The sequence below is a fragment of the Pagrus major genome, chromosome 9 (genome assembly GCF_040436345.1).
Source record: "Pagrus major chromosome 9, Pma_NU_1.0".
Classification (NCBI taxonomy): domain Eukaryota; kingdom Metazoa; phylum Chordata; class Actinopteri; order Spariformes; family Sparidae; genus Pagrus; species Pagrus major.
Genome location: NC_133223.1, coordinates 20,132,736 through 20,149,989, shown reverse-complemented (window position 1 = coordinate 20,149,989; position 17,254 = coordinate 20,132,736). Strand labels below are relative to the sequence as shown.

The 17,254-nt window shown below is 41.6% G+C and overlaps 1 protein-coding gene across 1 annotated transcript in view; it reads left to right on the top strand.

Annotated features, from left to right (window-relative positions):
* myo10l3 (myosin X, like 3) overlaps window positions 1-17,254 on the top strand; it is a 67,903-nt gene that overhangs the window by 8,833 nt on the left and 41,816 nt on the right. Inside the window, exon 2 of the mRNA XM_073474187.1 lies at window positions 7,088-7,186. Within this exon, the coding sequence (XP_073330288.1) occupies window positions 7,088-7,186 (99 nt within the window). The remainder of the gene's footprint in view (window positions 1-7,087; window positions 7,187-17,254) is intronic.

The window sequence follows — 17,254 nt, the reverse complement described above, 5'->3', positions numbered from 1 at the left end:
CAGACGTTACAGGAAACAAAGAAACAGGAACATGTAAAGGGGGCATGCAGAAGCACACTTGTATTGATATCACTGTTAATTATTCTTTATTTATTATTTTTAGGGTAATTATGTACAGTGTGACGAGCCTGATGACAGCAGCCTGTCGCATGTTGCCGGAGGGTGTGCAAGAAACTCCCCTTAATAAACACGACCAAAGAGCTCTTGAGAATTACACTTACCGGCCCAGAGAAAAATATCAAACTAAGATTAAAAATGCCAACAGAGATCAAGCTGAGTCCAAATGTTCCTGTAATAAGATGAAACATTATGTGAAATTACATCCAGTAACCTTCAGATGAGGTTTTGCAGGGCGTACAGCTTTTTTGCCCCACTGTAAAGCTCTGTGGCCAAAGACCCAGAGGGACCTTTGCCCAGATTCCCCTCCCAGCTGCACTCAGCCTATTTGTTTAATCTCACCAGCTACTTGGCGGATTCGTCCTCATTCCACTCACTCAGCATTCAGCAGATTTGGTTTCAATCCCTGATTTTGGCTCACTTTTGATGGAGAAAGCAATACACTCAGGCATTGTTACCTGTTGTTTTTGTACATTTTTCTGGCTGCATTTAATCCCGTGACTTTATTGTTATTTGTATATATGTCCATTACAACCAAATAAAAAGCTCTAATTTCTGCAGAATGTTAACTAAAAGACAGAATCCTCTGGCCTGCTGACCCCTTTCTTTATATTATAGTCCTAAGCCATGCAGGTTTGGTAAATTGGAAAATGTCATTGGATTTTGGTGGTTTTAACAGGAAAAGAACAATACCTCAGTGTATTTTAAGTTGACATTTGTACATTTTTCGTACAACAGAGTTATGTAACGTGTGTTATTTCACGTGCAAGTGTCAAGTAGAGTTGGGGGATGTCTACCGAATTGGCATGTGACGATGTCCGCAGTGAAACATTGCGATGGACGATGTTTACTCCAATGGACCATTTTTTTGAAAGCAATGGCAGATCGTTGAGTGTCAATAGTTCCCGGGAGTTAGCTGCCAATACTAGAAACCCAGTACTGTGGATCAATCAATCAATAACTCATGTCTTAGCTATACATTTCCAAATATCGTACTTGTCTCTCTGTATTCATGCATTTAAATTGCTCACTTCGAACTTCCTGGAACTCTCTGAAGTCTCCGTGAATCACATGACGATCGGCATTCTGAATTTCAGTTGTCTCAACTCTCTGCTCAAGGGCTCTGCCTCAGAGTTGCCACAAGGCTGGAGTTGCTCATTAGCACACGACTGTCACCGGTCACCAGCTAATGGAGTCAGATCAACTCCCTGCCTTGCGTGTGTCTCCCAACCCGAGTGGCAATATGCTTTTTGACCTTATAAAATACAGGCCGTCCTGCCAGCCAGTGTTCTGGACTTGCACATCTGTCCAAGCACAGCAAGTGAGGTCGCAAAGGGCTTTTGACTTGGCCTCATGCCTCTCTATTGTTAAGATAATGCTGCTGCGTCCTGGTATTTGAGGTGTTAATGAAGTGCTTGACCAATGTACGAGATGTGTTCTTGAACATCTGCTCCTAGGTCATCCTAGTTTCTTGGAGTTTACCTTGGACAAGTATAAAGAAATCATGAATGAACACACGAAAGCAAGGAAATGTGAGAGGGACAAGTGAAAGCAGCAGCAGCTAGGGTTTCAATTGGAGGAAAATGTTCCTGGTGGATGCGTTCCCGTGTTACGTTTATCCTCCAACAAATGAGATGCTTGTCAGGAATCCAGTTGGATGCCCTCGTCTCTCGGCCAGGCATCGGTTTTGGCCATCAGTCAGTTGTACCTGCAGCAACAACACTGCTGTCTGCCGGGCGTTCACTCGCCGCTCCTTCGAACCACACTATGATCCGAGAAATTAGCTTTTCATAACTAACTGTTCAACCGTGTTCGAGTTAGGCCGAGTTAATTAGCTTTCTTTTGTTCTTGCTGATGCGATCACCCGATATCACCTGCGCTCATGCTACGCTAGACAGCAGAGAAAGAGCCGTGGCACCTTGTACTGTGTACGCCCTTAAATATTTAAGGCTCATTCATTATCAAATCTCTGAGCTGGATGTCATTATACAACCTGCAGAAACTCAAGCCTCCGACTCCGGGATCACATCATTCAGCCCGAGTGGTTTCTGTGTCAGAAAGCATGATGGGACGTCGGCGTGCGGCCTGTTTTGGTGGATCAGATTACTATTGTCAGCTGGTTCGGCCTCAGCGGTGCTACACGTGCTCAGTGACATGCAGCCTTAAGAATTTGAAATTAGCTCGAGCTGGACATTTCATGGCAGGAGTTCAACTTTGCTTTATAATGAAGCTATTAAAACTTCTGGTTACCGGAGGCATGGGAGTGGAGTTAACTGAGACCGGAAAACACACACTGTTTCACGGGTTTAGTCAGCGGTTAGTTGCTGCAGCAGCTGATTCAAGTTTGGGGGACTTAACACAAGCTGATACTCGTGTCCCTCTGCGTCCCAGCTGGCCTTTGTTTGGGATATTTCCGCCTGGTTAACTTCTGAGCTCTCAGTCAGAGGTGCTTGCCTTTGTCTTGACTTAGTGACGGAGCTTGAGGATGGAGGGGACAAGGGGGGAGGAGTTTTGGTGAGACCATCTGTTGCTGAGACAATTAATCTCGACTTTATACCCTTCAGCCTCAGACTCTTAAGACACACACGCTCACATACAAAGACACAAACAAATGGGCAAACACATCTGGCGTCCGCTTCCTTGACCCACCACAACTTCAACCAACTTCAGTTTAACTGGATGATTAGTCAACCCGACAAATCGATGTGTTTATTTAAGGTCAGCCTAAATTTCAAAATATTTAAGACCGTTTCAGACTTCATGACCATTTACCAAAGCTAATGGTCTTAACTGCTGACTCCTGACATTTTTGAATGAACTTTCATTTTGGCAGGATGCAGCCATGAATGCTTCCTCATTCTGTAATGGTTATTGGCAGTGAGGCACATTTTAAAGAATTAAAACCATACAAATGTGACAAAAAGTAAGTCAAACTTGCAACATCTTCGAGAGGGTGAGGGCTCTTAGAAAACATTGTGAGACAGTTGAGTCATTTTGGCTTCATGCGCCACCGAGCAGCTTTCATAGAAATTAATGGGACTTGGCCTCCATGGCTGTGTTCAGGTATGATTATACATCCTTGGGCCACACCGGCTGCGTGACTAGCTGCTTGTGCATCACGTGACGTTGTAATTACACGGCATGGCCACTATGTCAAACTTTTGTTGCTGTGCTCTGGACGCTTTATCAACCCAAAATGTCCCTATTTGATGTCCTGGGAATGAGACTCAGCAATCAACTATCTTTGTTATGTGTTTACGAACAGCTTGGACAAATCCTTCTGATTCTACCTTTAACTTTAATTGTCTTTGTATCAATCAATATGACGTGAGGTTCAGTTAGCTTCGCACAGAAAATGCAGGTAGAAACCTCAGAGGGATACGTTCTACTTTTCTACTCTGTTTCTTTGATTCCTTCTTACTTTTAAATAAGTAAAGAAGTTTAATCAGTAAAGCTATATCTTCTCTTTAGTCGCTTTTATTTGTGGATGTAGCACAATGTTAAAATGTATAAAAAACTAATGGTTAAAAAGGGGAATTCAAGCTAGAATGTGATACACGAGCAAAATAAGACTAGTACAGCTTTATTTTTTGGGCAGTTTCTGCTCTCTTTGATTATAGTGCCTGGTGGGCAGATCTCCAGAGTGCAAGTCACTCTGCACAGACGCTGCTGCAGCGAGCCAAGCCAGAATTAGCATCTTTAATGTGGGCCAGCTCGTTGCTGACCTTTGGTTTACCATATAGTGTCGACTCATTTAATTCACCAGTTATTATGTTGATTATTGGGTCTCTTAGTTCCTGTTAGACTAGAGCCAAGTGTGTCTTTATCTATAAAACGGTAATTGGGCTCCTGAGAAAGTCCTTATTCATGATGAATGGAAAACCTCCGATAGTCTGACTCAGCAACTGAACCATTCAACTCTTCTTGATATTTGCGTCACTGAAATTGAAGCAATACTGGGATGTTGTGTATAATCACAGTATTATGAGCCATGCCTCTGCTTTCCATGTCAGGACTTGCCTGCTGTATTATTCTGTGTGATATCTCATGTAATCAACCTTTTGTTACAACCTCCTCCCTGCATGTTTCTTCACTGTTGCAGCACAAACGGCCTCCACAAGACGATGACTGCCAGAAATACTCTGCTGAATTCAACTCCCTGTGATTTCCAGTTACATAACAGCAACTGATCTTCTTAAAATCTATAGAGTAAACACTATTAATCTCCTCGCTGGATCTCACGTGAAGCAGCTTTCCCCTCTGAAAAGGCCGTGCATGCCAGGCTGGTACCAGGCAGACACAGTCGCTCACTGGTATTAAAGTCACCAATCGTCTCATATTGAAGGGAAACTGAGTTAATGTTTGTCCATGTGTTGAGAAGAATACCTCTCTTACGTTACTGATATTTGTCTGCCTCTTTCTCCAAACAATGGGAGGCGGGACTTTATCAGGTGCCTGCACCCTTCCTCTTTCCCCTCTCGCTCCCCCCTCCTCAGCCTCCTCGTAATTTACACGACCCCCCTTCATCCCACTCACCGCTGTCCCCCGTGGTTTGAGAGAGCCACATTTAGCTGCCCTCCATTAGCTGACTGAAAGACTAAAAATCCTTGATGATGGAAGTGGGTTTGCAGTCTGGATGGTTGGACTGAGTGACCCTTTGTCCGAAGCCTGAATCACAAATTCCAGAAAAGAATGGAGACAAATCATCACTCATCACAGTTGATATAACAGAGTCACAATAATTCTTTATTGATCTCATTTCCTCTTTGTTTCTGTGATCAAGCAGATTACATTTCATGTAAATATCCTCAACAAAAGCATCTCGATCTTTGCTCTGACCCTGGTGGATCCATGGATGAGAGCGTGTGCGCACACGTGGCAGCCTGTTGTTAATAGTTAATGAGGATTGATGTCTGGAAGTGGTGACCTTGTATAAGGTTTCCTAGTGGCATCCATGCCTATTGATCTCTACAGTTTTATGCTCTGTTGGACACACAATTCCCTTTTGCTCCCCGGCCACCCCAATGGTGGCACTTGTGATGATTAATGGTGTTAAGTTGGTCAAAGACAGGCTTACAAGAGAGGGGGCACATTTCTTGCTCATCTTATGAACAACCACAATGTTCAAATTGCGTTACATTACTTATAGATGAGACTACAGGTAGAGGAAATACAAACAGGCCTCTTAAAGGAAACGTTTGTCATTTTGGGTAATAATAATCTTTCATAAGTGAAACCACAAATTGTTATTTGTACACTTCAGCTTTTGTACAGTTCAAACAAACAGTTGGGTCAGCCAATCTATTTCAATATATCTATATCGATATATCGATAATATCACAAATTCGTCGATCTAAATTGCAATCTTTTTTCTCAATTTTGATTCGTCGATAAGACACAATATTGCATCAAATATAGTTATTTTTTGTCACAAGCTCCTGTTGCTAGCTATAATTCATGCTGTATTGTTTACAATATGCCTCCCAAGGAGAGCCACTTGAAGTAGCACACAGAAAATAAAAACACAAACACACCGCATGCAGAGGGTGTGCCAGAGACTGCACACAATTTAAAATATAAAATATCTGCACGTGTTTTGGACAGAAATGCACTCACAGGGCGCCAGGTTGCGACTGTTTTGGTCACACACGCACCCAAAAGTCTGTCAAGTGCGACTGATATTAAGCAGGTCAGAAATGTATAAAAATATTTTAAATATCTAGCGGATGTAAAGACAGTTGCCTTCAAACAAATATTTTTAACAGACCAGATATGACATGTAAATTGTTGAGCTTTAGAGCTATGGTCAGCTGAGCTAGCTGTTTCCCTCTTTTTCCAGATGTTATGCTAAGCTAAGCTAATTGTCGGCTAGTTGTAGCTTTATATTCAGCAGACGGACACGAGTTGTGATCTTCTCATCTCACCCTCGTCAAGAAAAGCGAATAAGCGTATTTCCCAAAATGCAAAATGTTCCTTTAAAGTCAGATTTACTACTAGATGGTTATCAATAATTCATATTGTTTAACTAAAAGCCTCATTTGTTGTGCAGTCATCCTAAAAGATTTACAATTTGACTCTGCAGGCTTTGGTTCTCATCCATTATTAAAACACAACCAGTTCTATAAACGTATCTTCCACCTCTGCAAGGAAATGACAGTTGAGTCTGAGCAATCAGCCACAGATTCCTGTTTGTGCTCCTGGTTACTGAGCTGCTGGGAAGGTCAGTGACTCCACACAGATACACAAACACAGGAGACCAGGCCTCCCAGATCAGCTGTTGTGCCGGTTTTGATCTCTGTCTGGAACCAGGATCTATTCTGGGACTATGGAAAGAAGTGCATCGTGGTTGTCTGACTGACATTAAGAAAGAAGAAAGCATGATGGACTGAAAAATGTTATTGATTGATTTGCTAAAGTGACAAACGCTAATTTGGGATCATATACTTCTACTTCATGGAGTAAATCAGCCCTCACATCTAAAGACTGAAAGCCTTTTTGACAGTTTTACCGAGTGTGTGGGACTCTGAGTAGTAGTTTCAGTCTCTGACACACCCTCTGCATGCGGGCCTGGCAAACAACGTTTTCTCTACTAAAAGGCAATGACAGTTTAATAAGAGGATAACTGTGCCAATTTTGTGTGGTGAGGGAGTAGCTATGTGGCAGAGAGCGCTGAGCAATGCTGAGAAAAATGGAAAGACGACTCAGGATCTCAGCTTTTCTCAAATAATCTCTGCTGTTTCTTCTAACCGAGCCGCCATTACTCACCTCACACTTCCATGTAACACTTGAATATATATTTAATGTATTTCTTTCCTTGCTCTCTACTAATGGTCTACATAAGCGCCATGAGCTAGATTCCTAAAATATGACTGAGATGCAGATGTCCAGTACTTCCTTCACCACACAGATGACTCCAGTATGAGCCCTGTGTCCAGATGCTAATGGTGTTGTTGTGGCTTTTGTGTTGCAGGGGGCCCGAGTCTGGCTGAGACACAAAGAGCAGCTCCTCCCCTCTACCGTCGGCTCCTGTGATGATTCATCCCTGGTCCTCACCACCGACTATGGGAAGGTAAAGAGACTTCTTTGTCCCTGTTGAAGCTTTAATCCTGCCAATGATTCACTTTAAACCATCCCAAACTTTCATCTGTACAGTGTTTCTGCACTATGAGTTTTTTTTATATATTGGTTTAAAGGCGCAATATGTAAGAAAGTATTCAGTAATAAAAATATCAACAGAATGTGAAGAAAGAAAAGTTTTGGCGTCATGTCAAAGACTTTCATATATTGTGTTGCAGAATATCTGCTGAAGTTAGCATGCTAACCAGCTAGCCCAGGCCCATCCTGTCTCGTAATACCACTTTTTACCACAAGAGGCGATAGACCAGATAGTGCAGCTCGGGCCTTCCTGCCCTGGGTTTCTGTTAGGAGATGTGTGCAAGCAGCAAGTTCACTACGTCCCACAAGCATTTTTTAGCATTTTAGCTAATAAATAAACTAAATTTACACACAAAATGCCAAGAAAGGAATTATTCTTACACCCATTTTCCTTACGAAGTAGAAAAAACAATGCTCCAATGAATCAAACTTAATTGCACTTTGTAAATCTTAACTCAACAGAAATATGCTCAATTCTTACATATTGCACCTTTAAAGGATAAGTTCACCCAAAATGTTTTTTTTTTAAATCAGAAATCTTCACTGTAGCTGCCAAGCTAAAAGTATTAGTGCATATCCCAACTGAAATGAGTGCATGAGCTTGACCGTGCACTGTGGTTGTAAATAACTTATTTCCAGATCAGTATGGGACCTGGGGGCTTCCAGAGACTTGGGCCGGACAAGCTATATGGTTCCATTTAATGTATTTTCTTTTTCTTTTTTAATGTTTTAAAACAAGTCCCCATCTACTTCAGTTGTTTCAGAGAATGCAACAATGCTGTTTTGCTGTGAAGCTCCAGAAATGTTTTCTGGACTACGAAACTTCACCCAACTTTCCATCGGCGTGGGGGTGAGCAGATAATGACTGAATTGAACATTTCTGGGTGAACTTATCCTTTAAGGACTGCACCCACATTGAGTTTGTTAAACCCTTTAAATCCAGAACAAAGTCATCATTTATGCACTGAAGTCAAAGCGATACACCTACATGCTTCCACTGGTCTAGTTTACATGTAAAAGCCTCCCCTCATCTCTCAGTTGTAATTTTCACGATTGCATTATAACTCGGGAGTGGCCCAGTGTGTATGCGAGGAGGTTAATTGTTTGCACATGTGTTTCATATCGAGGCTCTGCGCTGGGATCAACACCTTTTGTCGTAAAGTAAGAATGACAGGAATGGGCTCCTTGTGTCATGTCACTGGCCTGAGCTTATCTGTTTGGCACTACACGGTGGTCTTTGTGTCTGGAGGAAATCCTGTTCAAGAGAGAGAGAGGCAGAGAGAGAGAGGGAGGTGGCGATGGACGGTTAAAAAATAGTCCCGAATGTTTGTAGGTCAGAGAGTGTAGATCGAAAATGAGCTTCCAGGCCTACTTTTATCTTGTGGAATGCCTTTGTAATAAACAAACCCTGTGAGCGCCGGGTGCATGTGATCGTCCTTTAGCTCCACATGGTCAGGTCAGGGCCTGGGGAAGGAACAGGGTAGGGCCCGAGGACTGACAGGATCACAACGTGTAGCATCATTTCCAGCCTCCAGACACTGTCACACGGCCATCACCCTAACCACAAACTAAGGTCCTGTGTTATTCCTTCACTGGAGTCTTTGAGTGTTTATATAAAGACGGGTGACGCATGCCTACTTTCTTGCTGGAAATTAGGTAGTTCACAAGATGTGGAAGGTAGATGTGGTGATTTGCACAGCTCCTGTGTGTTATTATTCAGATTGGACTTATTTTAGATGGTTCTGAGCCATGTTTTAACTAATGTAGATTAGATTGTGCTGAAGCACATTTTCAAGAAACTAGACGATGTTACCTTTCAAGGAAGCCTCATCAGACATTTTTGCCTTTCAGTTCTTCTGTTATAAGCTTCTCCATTTGAGTATGCCAAATAGGCAAAAATTCCAAAATAAGGGTTTTTCTTAGTTAAGCCATAACACTGAATAGTCTTCTCTCAGCATTTTTACATAACACAATTCACTTAAGGCCCAGACACACTTAACTGGCATCAAATAACTAGCATTGACGAAAGCCTCGTCGCCTGTGTGTCGGCCAAAAAGCTGCACTTGGACACACCGTCAATACTACAGCTGACGGATAACTACTTTGTACATTCTGCACCTTCATGAGAGGAAATACCTCTCCATACTACCAGGTGGCGGCAGCCTGTATTCCTCAATCAAAAACGAAACTGCACGATTTAGGAGTGCTGATATACAACCTGTTGTTATGGCGTAGCGGTGGAGGTGAAAAATACAGAGAAAACACGCTAAATGAGTGAAATCATGGATACTACAACAGGCTCGAGGGGCTTTCCCTTTCTTTTCTCCTGCACTGATTCGCTTAGATTGTTTCATCGACCGGCTCTGCTGTCGATTCTACTTGCTCAATCAGCCAATAAGCTGCCGACAAGGGCCGACGAGTGCCAACAGTGTGGGGTATACCGCAACAAGTAGGGCTACAGATGTTGGCAGGCGGCCGACCATCAGCTTGGTGTGTCAGGGCCTTACAGTTTGCATGTGGGAGGTTGGAAGAAAAAACGAGTCTGTAAAGAGTTAGAAAGTATATGTGAGTGGGAACATATGAACTCATCCATGTGCCCTAGGTTGATGTTTCCATGGTCAGTGGTTTGGATTCTTGTCGTGTGAGAAGTCAACCATGTGTTGTCAAAGGGGCAGAGATGGAAATACCATGTATCAGAGCTGGCGAGGATTCACCACACCAGGTCAGAGGTTGAGAAATTAATCAGACCCCACCTCTTCTTATTTATTGTCTTAATATGACCCGAGAACACCACAGGGTGTTGTTCTCATTCCAGAAACATTTCACCACCCTCAGTTAACATTTGGTTAACGTGGCGTCACGTTTTTCCTGTCTGGATCTGAACTGAAGCTGGTCTCATATGTTCTTCACATGCGAGCTCAGGATGTATTCGGACCAGGCCAGGCATATGGGTGTTTTATCTGTGTGTGTGAGACTCTGCAGCCAGAATGACAGGAATGTGTGTGAGACTGAAAAACAGTCTCCACCTTCAGGATCGCCTGCTGACCTCATGTGATCCTCGGTCCCGGGATGACACACAATATCTGCTGAGGTTTATTTGCATTTCCTGATTCACTTGTAATCCTGATTCAGTCGTAATCTGTATTTTAAACCTATGTTAAGGGTATTATGTTTGTGTGTTGATTGTCTGTCTCTGTCTGATCCTGGTGTTTTTACCGCCATGTGCAGTTTCAGAGGTGGTTTGGTAAATGTATCCTGGCAGTATTTTTCCCCTCGGGGAGCTGGGATATACCATTATCCATTGCTTCAGTGCTCACAGCAAGGTGCAGCTCCCTGTCTGAGTGCTCAGCTTGCAGACTCAAGAGAGAGTGTCTTTAGCCACACTGCCCCGGCTTTAACAGGCTGACCTGGCGGCTGTCTCATTAACCATCATATCAGCATTCATCACTGTCTCGTCCCCGGTGCACCACAGACCTGAGAGGATCAGGAGGATACAGCAGACACACTGAAGCTGAGAGCTAAATGTCTTGTGGCTTTGTGTATGTGTGTGTGTGTGTGTGTGCGTGCTCCATGGCCAGATGGCACCAGCTGGATTAACAGTGTGTGAGTTCTCCCCAGAGGGGTGCGCATGTAAAGAAAAGCAGGAAGAGGCTCTGTCACCTGAACTGAATAGCTGCTGTCAGAGATGATGTCATCCTCGTCCTACTGAACAATAAACTGAGATTGAACTGTGTTCGTCTACAGAGGCATTAATCATTTGTGACATCGCGTATATAAAATACTGTAGCTCGTATTTTATATCTTCAAACAAAGGGGCCAAATGCTGCTTTGTTGTTGATGTTCAGCTGAAACAAATAGATTGTTTAATCCATTAGTCAATTAACAGATAAATAATCAAAATCTATTGATTTCAGGGCTGCACGATAATATATCGTTTCAGCATTGACGACACGGTGTGTGCAAGGCAAATTAACGCATTTCAGGTGTTTTTTTTGTGTTTTCGCATCATTTTAGATGAACGTTAAGATCGTAGTACATGAGAAATATTCACAGTGTTGCCACTCACTAGTTTTTCTGCGACTCAGCGGTCGTAAGCATGGTGACGTACACATATTGTGACATCGTGTGCAAAGCCTCGAGGTACTGAAGTTGATCATTTCTGTATTTTTCACCTACATTTTGCAATGCCCATTTTGTTCGCAATATTGTGCTGCCTTGATTATGAATTCATTAATTCAGTAATTAAAAAAGTTGGAATATCTAAACTTTTATTTGTTCTATGTGATAAGACACTAGACATCTTTGGGACGGTAGGTCAAACAAGAAAAGCTTTTAAATTATGTCAATTTTCTTGGGACTGTCACTGTGGAAACGATTATGGGATCCTAATGGTTTAAGTTTGAAAAATCAAATATCAAAATAACTGATGGACCGGTGGTACTGTGGGCTAAGTGATAATAACAGTGTCAGTAGTATTGACACGTTAAAATCTAATTAATAATACGTCTTCACAATCAGTCTAAGAAAAAAGGATTAGCGTCCTGCTACCGTGGAAAATGTCGGTTCCGGTTAAGTAACAGGACCACTTAACTCCTCATTGCAGTTTCATGAACCAACCGTTCCTCGTCCATGTTGTGCTTTAAACGCGAGCGACAGGAAAGAAGAAAGAAACAGGGTTTGAGGTGCAAAACAGCGTGTCACACCGCATCACATCTCGCGGGACATGTGGTTAGGATACAGTGTAAAAGTATTGCAATATTATGTTCAGGCTCTTAGGTTGACTCATGTCTTGAAAAAAAACAAGGATATTTTCCTTTTTCATCTTGTTACAATTCAACCCAGTTACCAATTAGAGATTCGACTCTGACCAAGTCTGATTCCTAAAGTTGTCCTCGGCCTGCAGTCATACAGCCTGTGAGGTTTGAAATAGGTCATTGATGGCCTCCCAGTCTTTTCTGGATTATTGGTCAATGGAGCCTTTATGTGAGCGATGTGCATTCACGAGTGTGCTCAAGGAAATAACACACAAACATTATTTGTGTGTGGTGCACAAATCTTTTTTAGGATTTGCTGTATGTCATGTTCAATTATTTTAATATGAAAATGTTGCAGGATGTATTGCCAGAGTCTCTCTGTGTTATTTGTTTTTGCACAGTTCTCCCTTTTAATAAGCCTATCTCCTCCTGCTCCCCCCCGACCCCCCATGTCTCCAGGGTCTGGGTGGGATCCCCCTTCAGCAGATGGATTCACTGTAAGACAGAGAGAGAGAGTCAGACAGAGTAAAAAAGAAAAAGAGGCAGACAGAAACAGACAGCGATAAACAAGTTAGTGTTTGTGTCCACAAGCCTGTGATTTTGTGTCTGGCCATGTGTCATTTCTAAAGGCTCGAATATATCTGCCAGTAAAGGTCCTGCAGAGCCGCAGAGCCTGACGCCGCCTAAATGTGAATATTCAGTAGAGCTGGTGGAACAAAGCAGCAGCAGCAGCAGGGTGTGGTTTCAGCCAGGAGGAAACAAAAGGAAAGAGCGTCACAGCTGCAGGAAAGTTTAAAATTCAGAAGGCTGCTGTCAGAAAAACTGTTCCCTCTATTTAGCCTGTATAATCCCAGTGAGAGCAGTTTGTCTGAGTTTCATGCATTTAAGAAAGAAAAAATACAACATTTTAAATCGTTTCAGTCGAATTAATGCAAAACTAGGGGTCCTGTGTGCGTGTTGTGTTTTAGTTTTCAAATCATTTCAGCCCAATTTATTTTAAGTGTCTGGAAAAGTTTCATTTTTATTATTTTTACTAGTAAACAATTAATTAACAATTGTTTTAGCTTTGTTGAGGCACATACAGATAAAGTTATCATCAGCCTACAGTGTTATTCATAAACTGGGACATCTTGTTTTGCTTTGTTGATTTTGCTAAATGATGCCACAGTTTTGGCAGACCAAATAAAACACTAAAAGCAACAAATCAAAAATGGACTTTAATTAATCTTGATTTGATGTTTTAAGCTTGAAGCTCAGAGGATTTGAACATTTAGTTTATATACTGTGACAAAAGAAACATGACAGGAAGCAGTGGGACAGGAAGAGATAGATACAAGAGAGAAATCTTGATCATTTTCAGATTACGTCATCAATTCAGTCAGAAAGTTATGAACAAATGCTCCTCATGGTGAACAAATCGCTTGTTTGTCCCTGGTAATGGTCCAAAACTTAAAGATATTCAGTTTTCTAGCACATAAGACGAGGGCTGGTATGAAAAAGATTCGATACCGGTACCAGGAGGGAAATCCAGACACAACTGTCTGTCTCCCAGCTCAGTTGCTTTAATAGCTTCATCCCGTAATCCAAGACAGACTCTAATAAATTATGAATTCAATAGCAGCAAAAGTTTTTGTTGTTGTTTATTTGTCTGCTCTGCGCTCAGCCACGTGTCCCGCAGCGGTGTAGAGCACTGGTGTCAACACCAGACTCCATTTGCGGAACATTGATTTCTACAGTGAACATTTTCGCTGATCAATAACGAGTCACATGGTGTTTTAAGTGGCATGAAATTATCTCCAGCCATCGTTACACCACTCGGATCGTTATGCTGCTGTATGCCAACGTGAAACAGCCACTGCAGTGACATCCGACTGACTGAAATCATGAGCAGAAATGAATTAATCACTTTAAGTTTTGCCATTTTGTTCTCAAGTATGATTAGATTTACTTTGTGTGCCTTGATTTATAACTCAGAAACAATCAAAACTGTGATTTAATTTGTTTTATGGGAGTTAAAATTGTATTATAACAGTAGACACACACTGTTACATTACTTTGTTGTGACTGTTGTAAATTCTTGGTAGTATGAGTTGGATGCTCTACAGCTCCTGTCGGGAAAAATGTTCCAGTATAACTCTTATAATGGACACTAATATAACATTAATGCACCTCCTAAAGACCAAAATGGAAATAATAAAGAGTCTGCGTCTCGGCCTGAGCTGCTCTCATGTTTCATCCTCCATTTAGCCACGTCTGCAGGATGTTGTTTACTCAGCAAATTATTTGGAAGAAATTTTACAAAGACATGAATGTCTTGAATGAGGACCGAGCTCGGTGACTTATCTCACAGGAATGAAAACAACAAAGGAACCAAACAATAAAATACCACAGCGGGGCAAAACGGAGGAATGTGAAACATCTTTTGATGCTGGAAAACTCCGGCTCAGTTTTCCTCAGAGCATCTCTGAAGCTTCTGACAGGAAAAAGTCCCTGAGGCTCGATCGCTCTGTGAAATCTGAGCAATGAATTATCCAAAGGAGAGCAGAAACAAAGGTCACATCATGTGATGTAGCAACAGAGAAGGAGATAAGTCTCCCCTTCCTCGTGTTATGTATTTTTCTGGAGGAGTGGTAAAGATGCTTTCCGCGGACGCGGCTCATTGTGTGTTTGGCTTGAAGAACCCATATTTGTTTTCCTCCTGTGAAACTTGAGGTCCTAACGTAATCGAGAGTGTAACATGGACCTGCAGCCTCTCCTGGTTGTTTGTTATCCTGTATTATCTTTGCTCCCTGTCACCTCAATGCAGCTTTGAACTTGTGCGTTGGGAATGCAAAGCATGCTGACACAGGCAGAAGACATAAACCAGATTTCTTTGGTTTGTTTGGTTGGGTGTTGAACAGATGTGGGAGGTTGATAATATTTTCCATCCATTCAACAGCACATTTGTGTTAATTGAATAAGAGCATAGATGGTTGAAAATGATTAATAATGTTCTTTTTATTTTAAAGGGCAACTCCAACCAATTTTACACATTAAAGTGTGTAAAGTGTTACATGATCAGATAGGAAACAACACACATCTTCGGACACATTTATTTAAGCCTGGGAATGATGCACACTAGATGTAATCAAATGTTAATACTCGCTAGAAAGTGGTTAAATGCTAACGTTAGCTAATGGTTCATTAAATACGATGCTTTACTTTAAAATATGGCCCGATGTCGCTCCAGACTTTAAATATCCATCATGTTTTCGGTTGCTGATCATTCAGGAAGTGGGGAAACGACAACGATTGGTCGGTTCATGGTTACTGTTCAGCTAAAGTCATGTTGTTCGTATTGGAGACATAAAGTTGTATAATTTCTTAATATGCTGTTTTTTTTTCACTCTCACTCACTATCAAATAAATACATCATTATTTTGTATGACGACACTTAAATCTACCAGAGCACAGGTGCTGATAGTGACATCAATCACATTAAGTGAATGATGTAACTGAGTGTGAAATGATAAAACTGATTAAGGATGTAAAACAAGTGAAAAGCCTGTTTGATTTATTAGTCAGTTAGGCCGTGCCTGGTGAATCAGGGCCAGTTTGCCAGAGAGGAGAGGGTGGGGTTGAACCCGAATGTTGAGGGACATCTGGCTGTAAATCTGGAAGCTTCTGCTCGATGGATGACATCACCGCGCGTGCTGCTTTTCTCGCCTGAGGTCGTCGCCCTCTCACAAACCTTAACACTGAAAAAACATGCGATCACTGCATTGTTATCGTACTTACACCCATTCTCTAATGACCAGAGTCAGTATATCATTTCACATACTTATGAGGCTTTTCCCACACTTTTATAGAGACTTCAGTTAATGCATTGCGATGAAAACGACACGGATGCACTCTAATATAAAATATGCTGTCGCTAGTCATATCTTATCTTTATGCGTCTCACTCATCTATACGCTACTTATATATGTATAGGATATGTTGACCCTATTGAATCATTGTGTTGGAAGTGCACGAGGAGTCTGCATAATACATAACACTGAAGCATCTGTTATGTGACAAAGACAAAGACAGTAATGGGAGGCCCTGAGGCTTTCTTGTGATACCACTAACTTTGTTAAGGCTGCACTGATCAATATTTTTATATTAACAACAGGGCTGGGCAATATGACAATATTAGATTGTGATTTATCTTGAAGTCCTCCAAAATCTACTTTAAAGGCGAATCATAAATATTGTTTATATTTAATGTCCTCACTAGCAGATCCACTCTGTGTGACAAACCAATAAAGTACTGAAGCCGACCACATGGCCACGCTGATCGGACGAACTGCTGAATGTGGTTCCTCCTTGGTTAACGTATTGTAAATAATAAAAATGCAATGTTGTGTTTTAATGGTACAAACAGACCATATTCACATGGCGGCCATTTTCCTCTGATGTCATGCTCGAATACTGGGACTATGTTATACTACTGTGTTCCACCTTGCGAGTTGTATAAACGTAGAATATATGACATCGTTCCACTTTTTTTCTTATTGACCAGCAACTAAAGACATGATAGATAGTGAATTTCTTGAGGGACATCAGGCTGTATTTCAAGGTAAAACAACAAATTCGATAACCAATTAGCTGCCCTTAAGCAACGGCTAATGTTAGCCATTAACCACTTCATATATAACATTACTGTTTTATTGCATCCAGTGCGTTTTCACTTTGTGATGTCAATAAATGCCTTTCCTTCTGCATTTCACTGAGTCACACTATCAAACAGTAATGTTAGCAAAGAAGTGGTTGAATGCTGACATTAGCTGTTGTTTAACAGTAGCTAACGGGCTATCAAATTCGTTGTTTTACCTTGAAATATGGCTTGATGTCCCTCCAGATTTTCACAATCCAATATTGTCTTTTATAAATTCCCAAGTTATTTCAAGGCTATAGTTTATAGGGTATTGGCCAGTTCGCCCACCGCTTATTAACAATGGGTCAAATGACTGTGTGTAATGACATCTTTTAGCTCATTGTTTTTGCTTTACAGATCAAAATTTCACTGTAATCGTACCGCTCTTGTCAACACTTATTTTTTAGCATAAAAGTTCTGATACGGTACGTTACCTGCCCCGCACCAAACACCAGATAGACAGTTAGCGACTAGCTGGTGAGCGTAGGTAGCATTTCGCAGCTAAGAAAAAAAAACAAAAACAGATATTCCCTTCAGGAGTTGGTAGAGA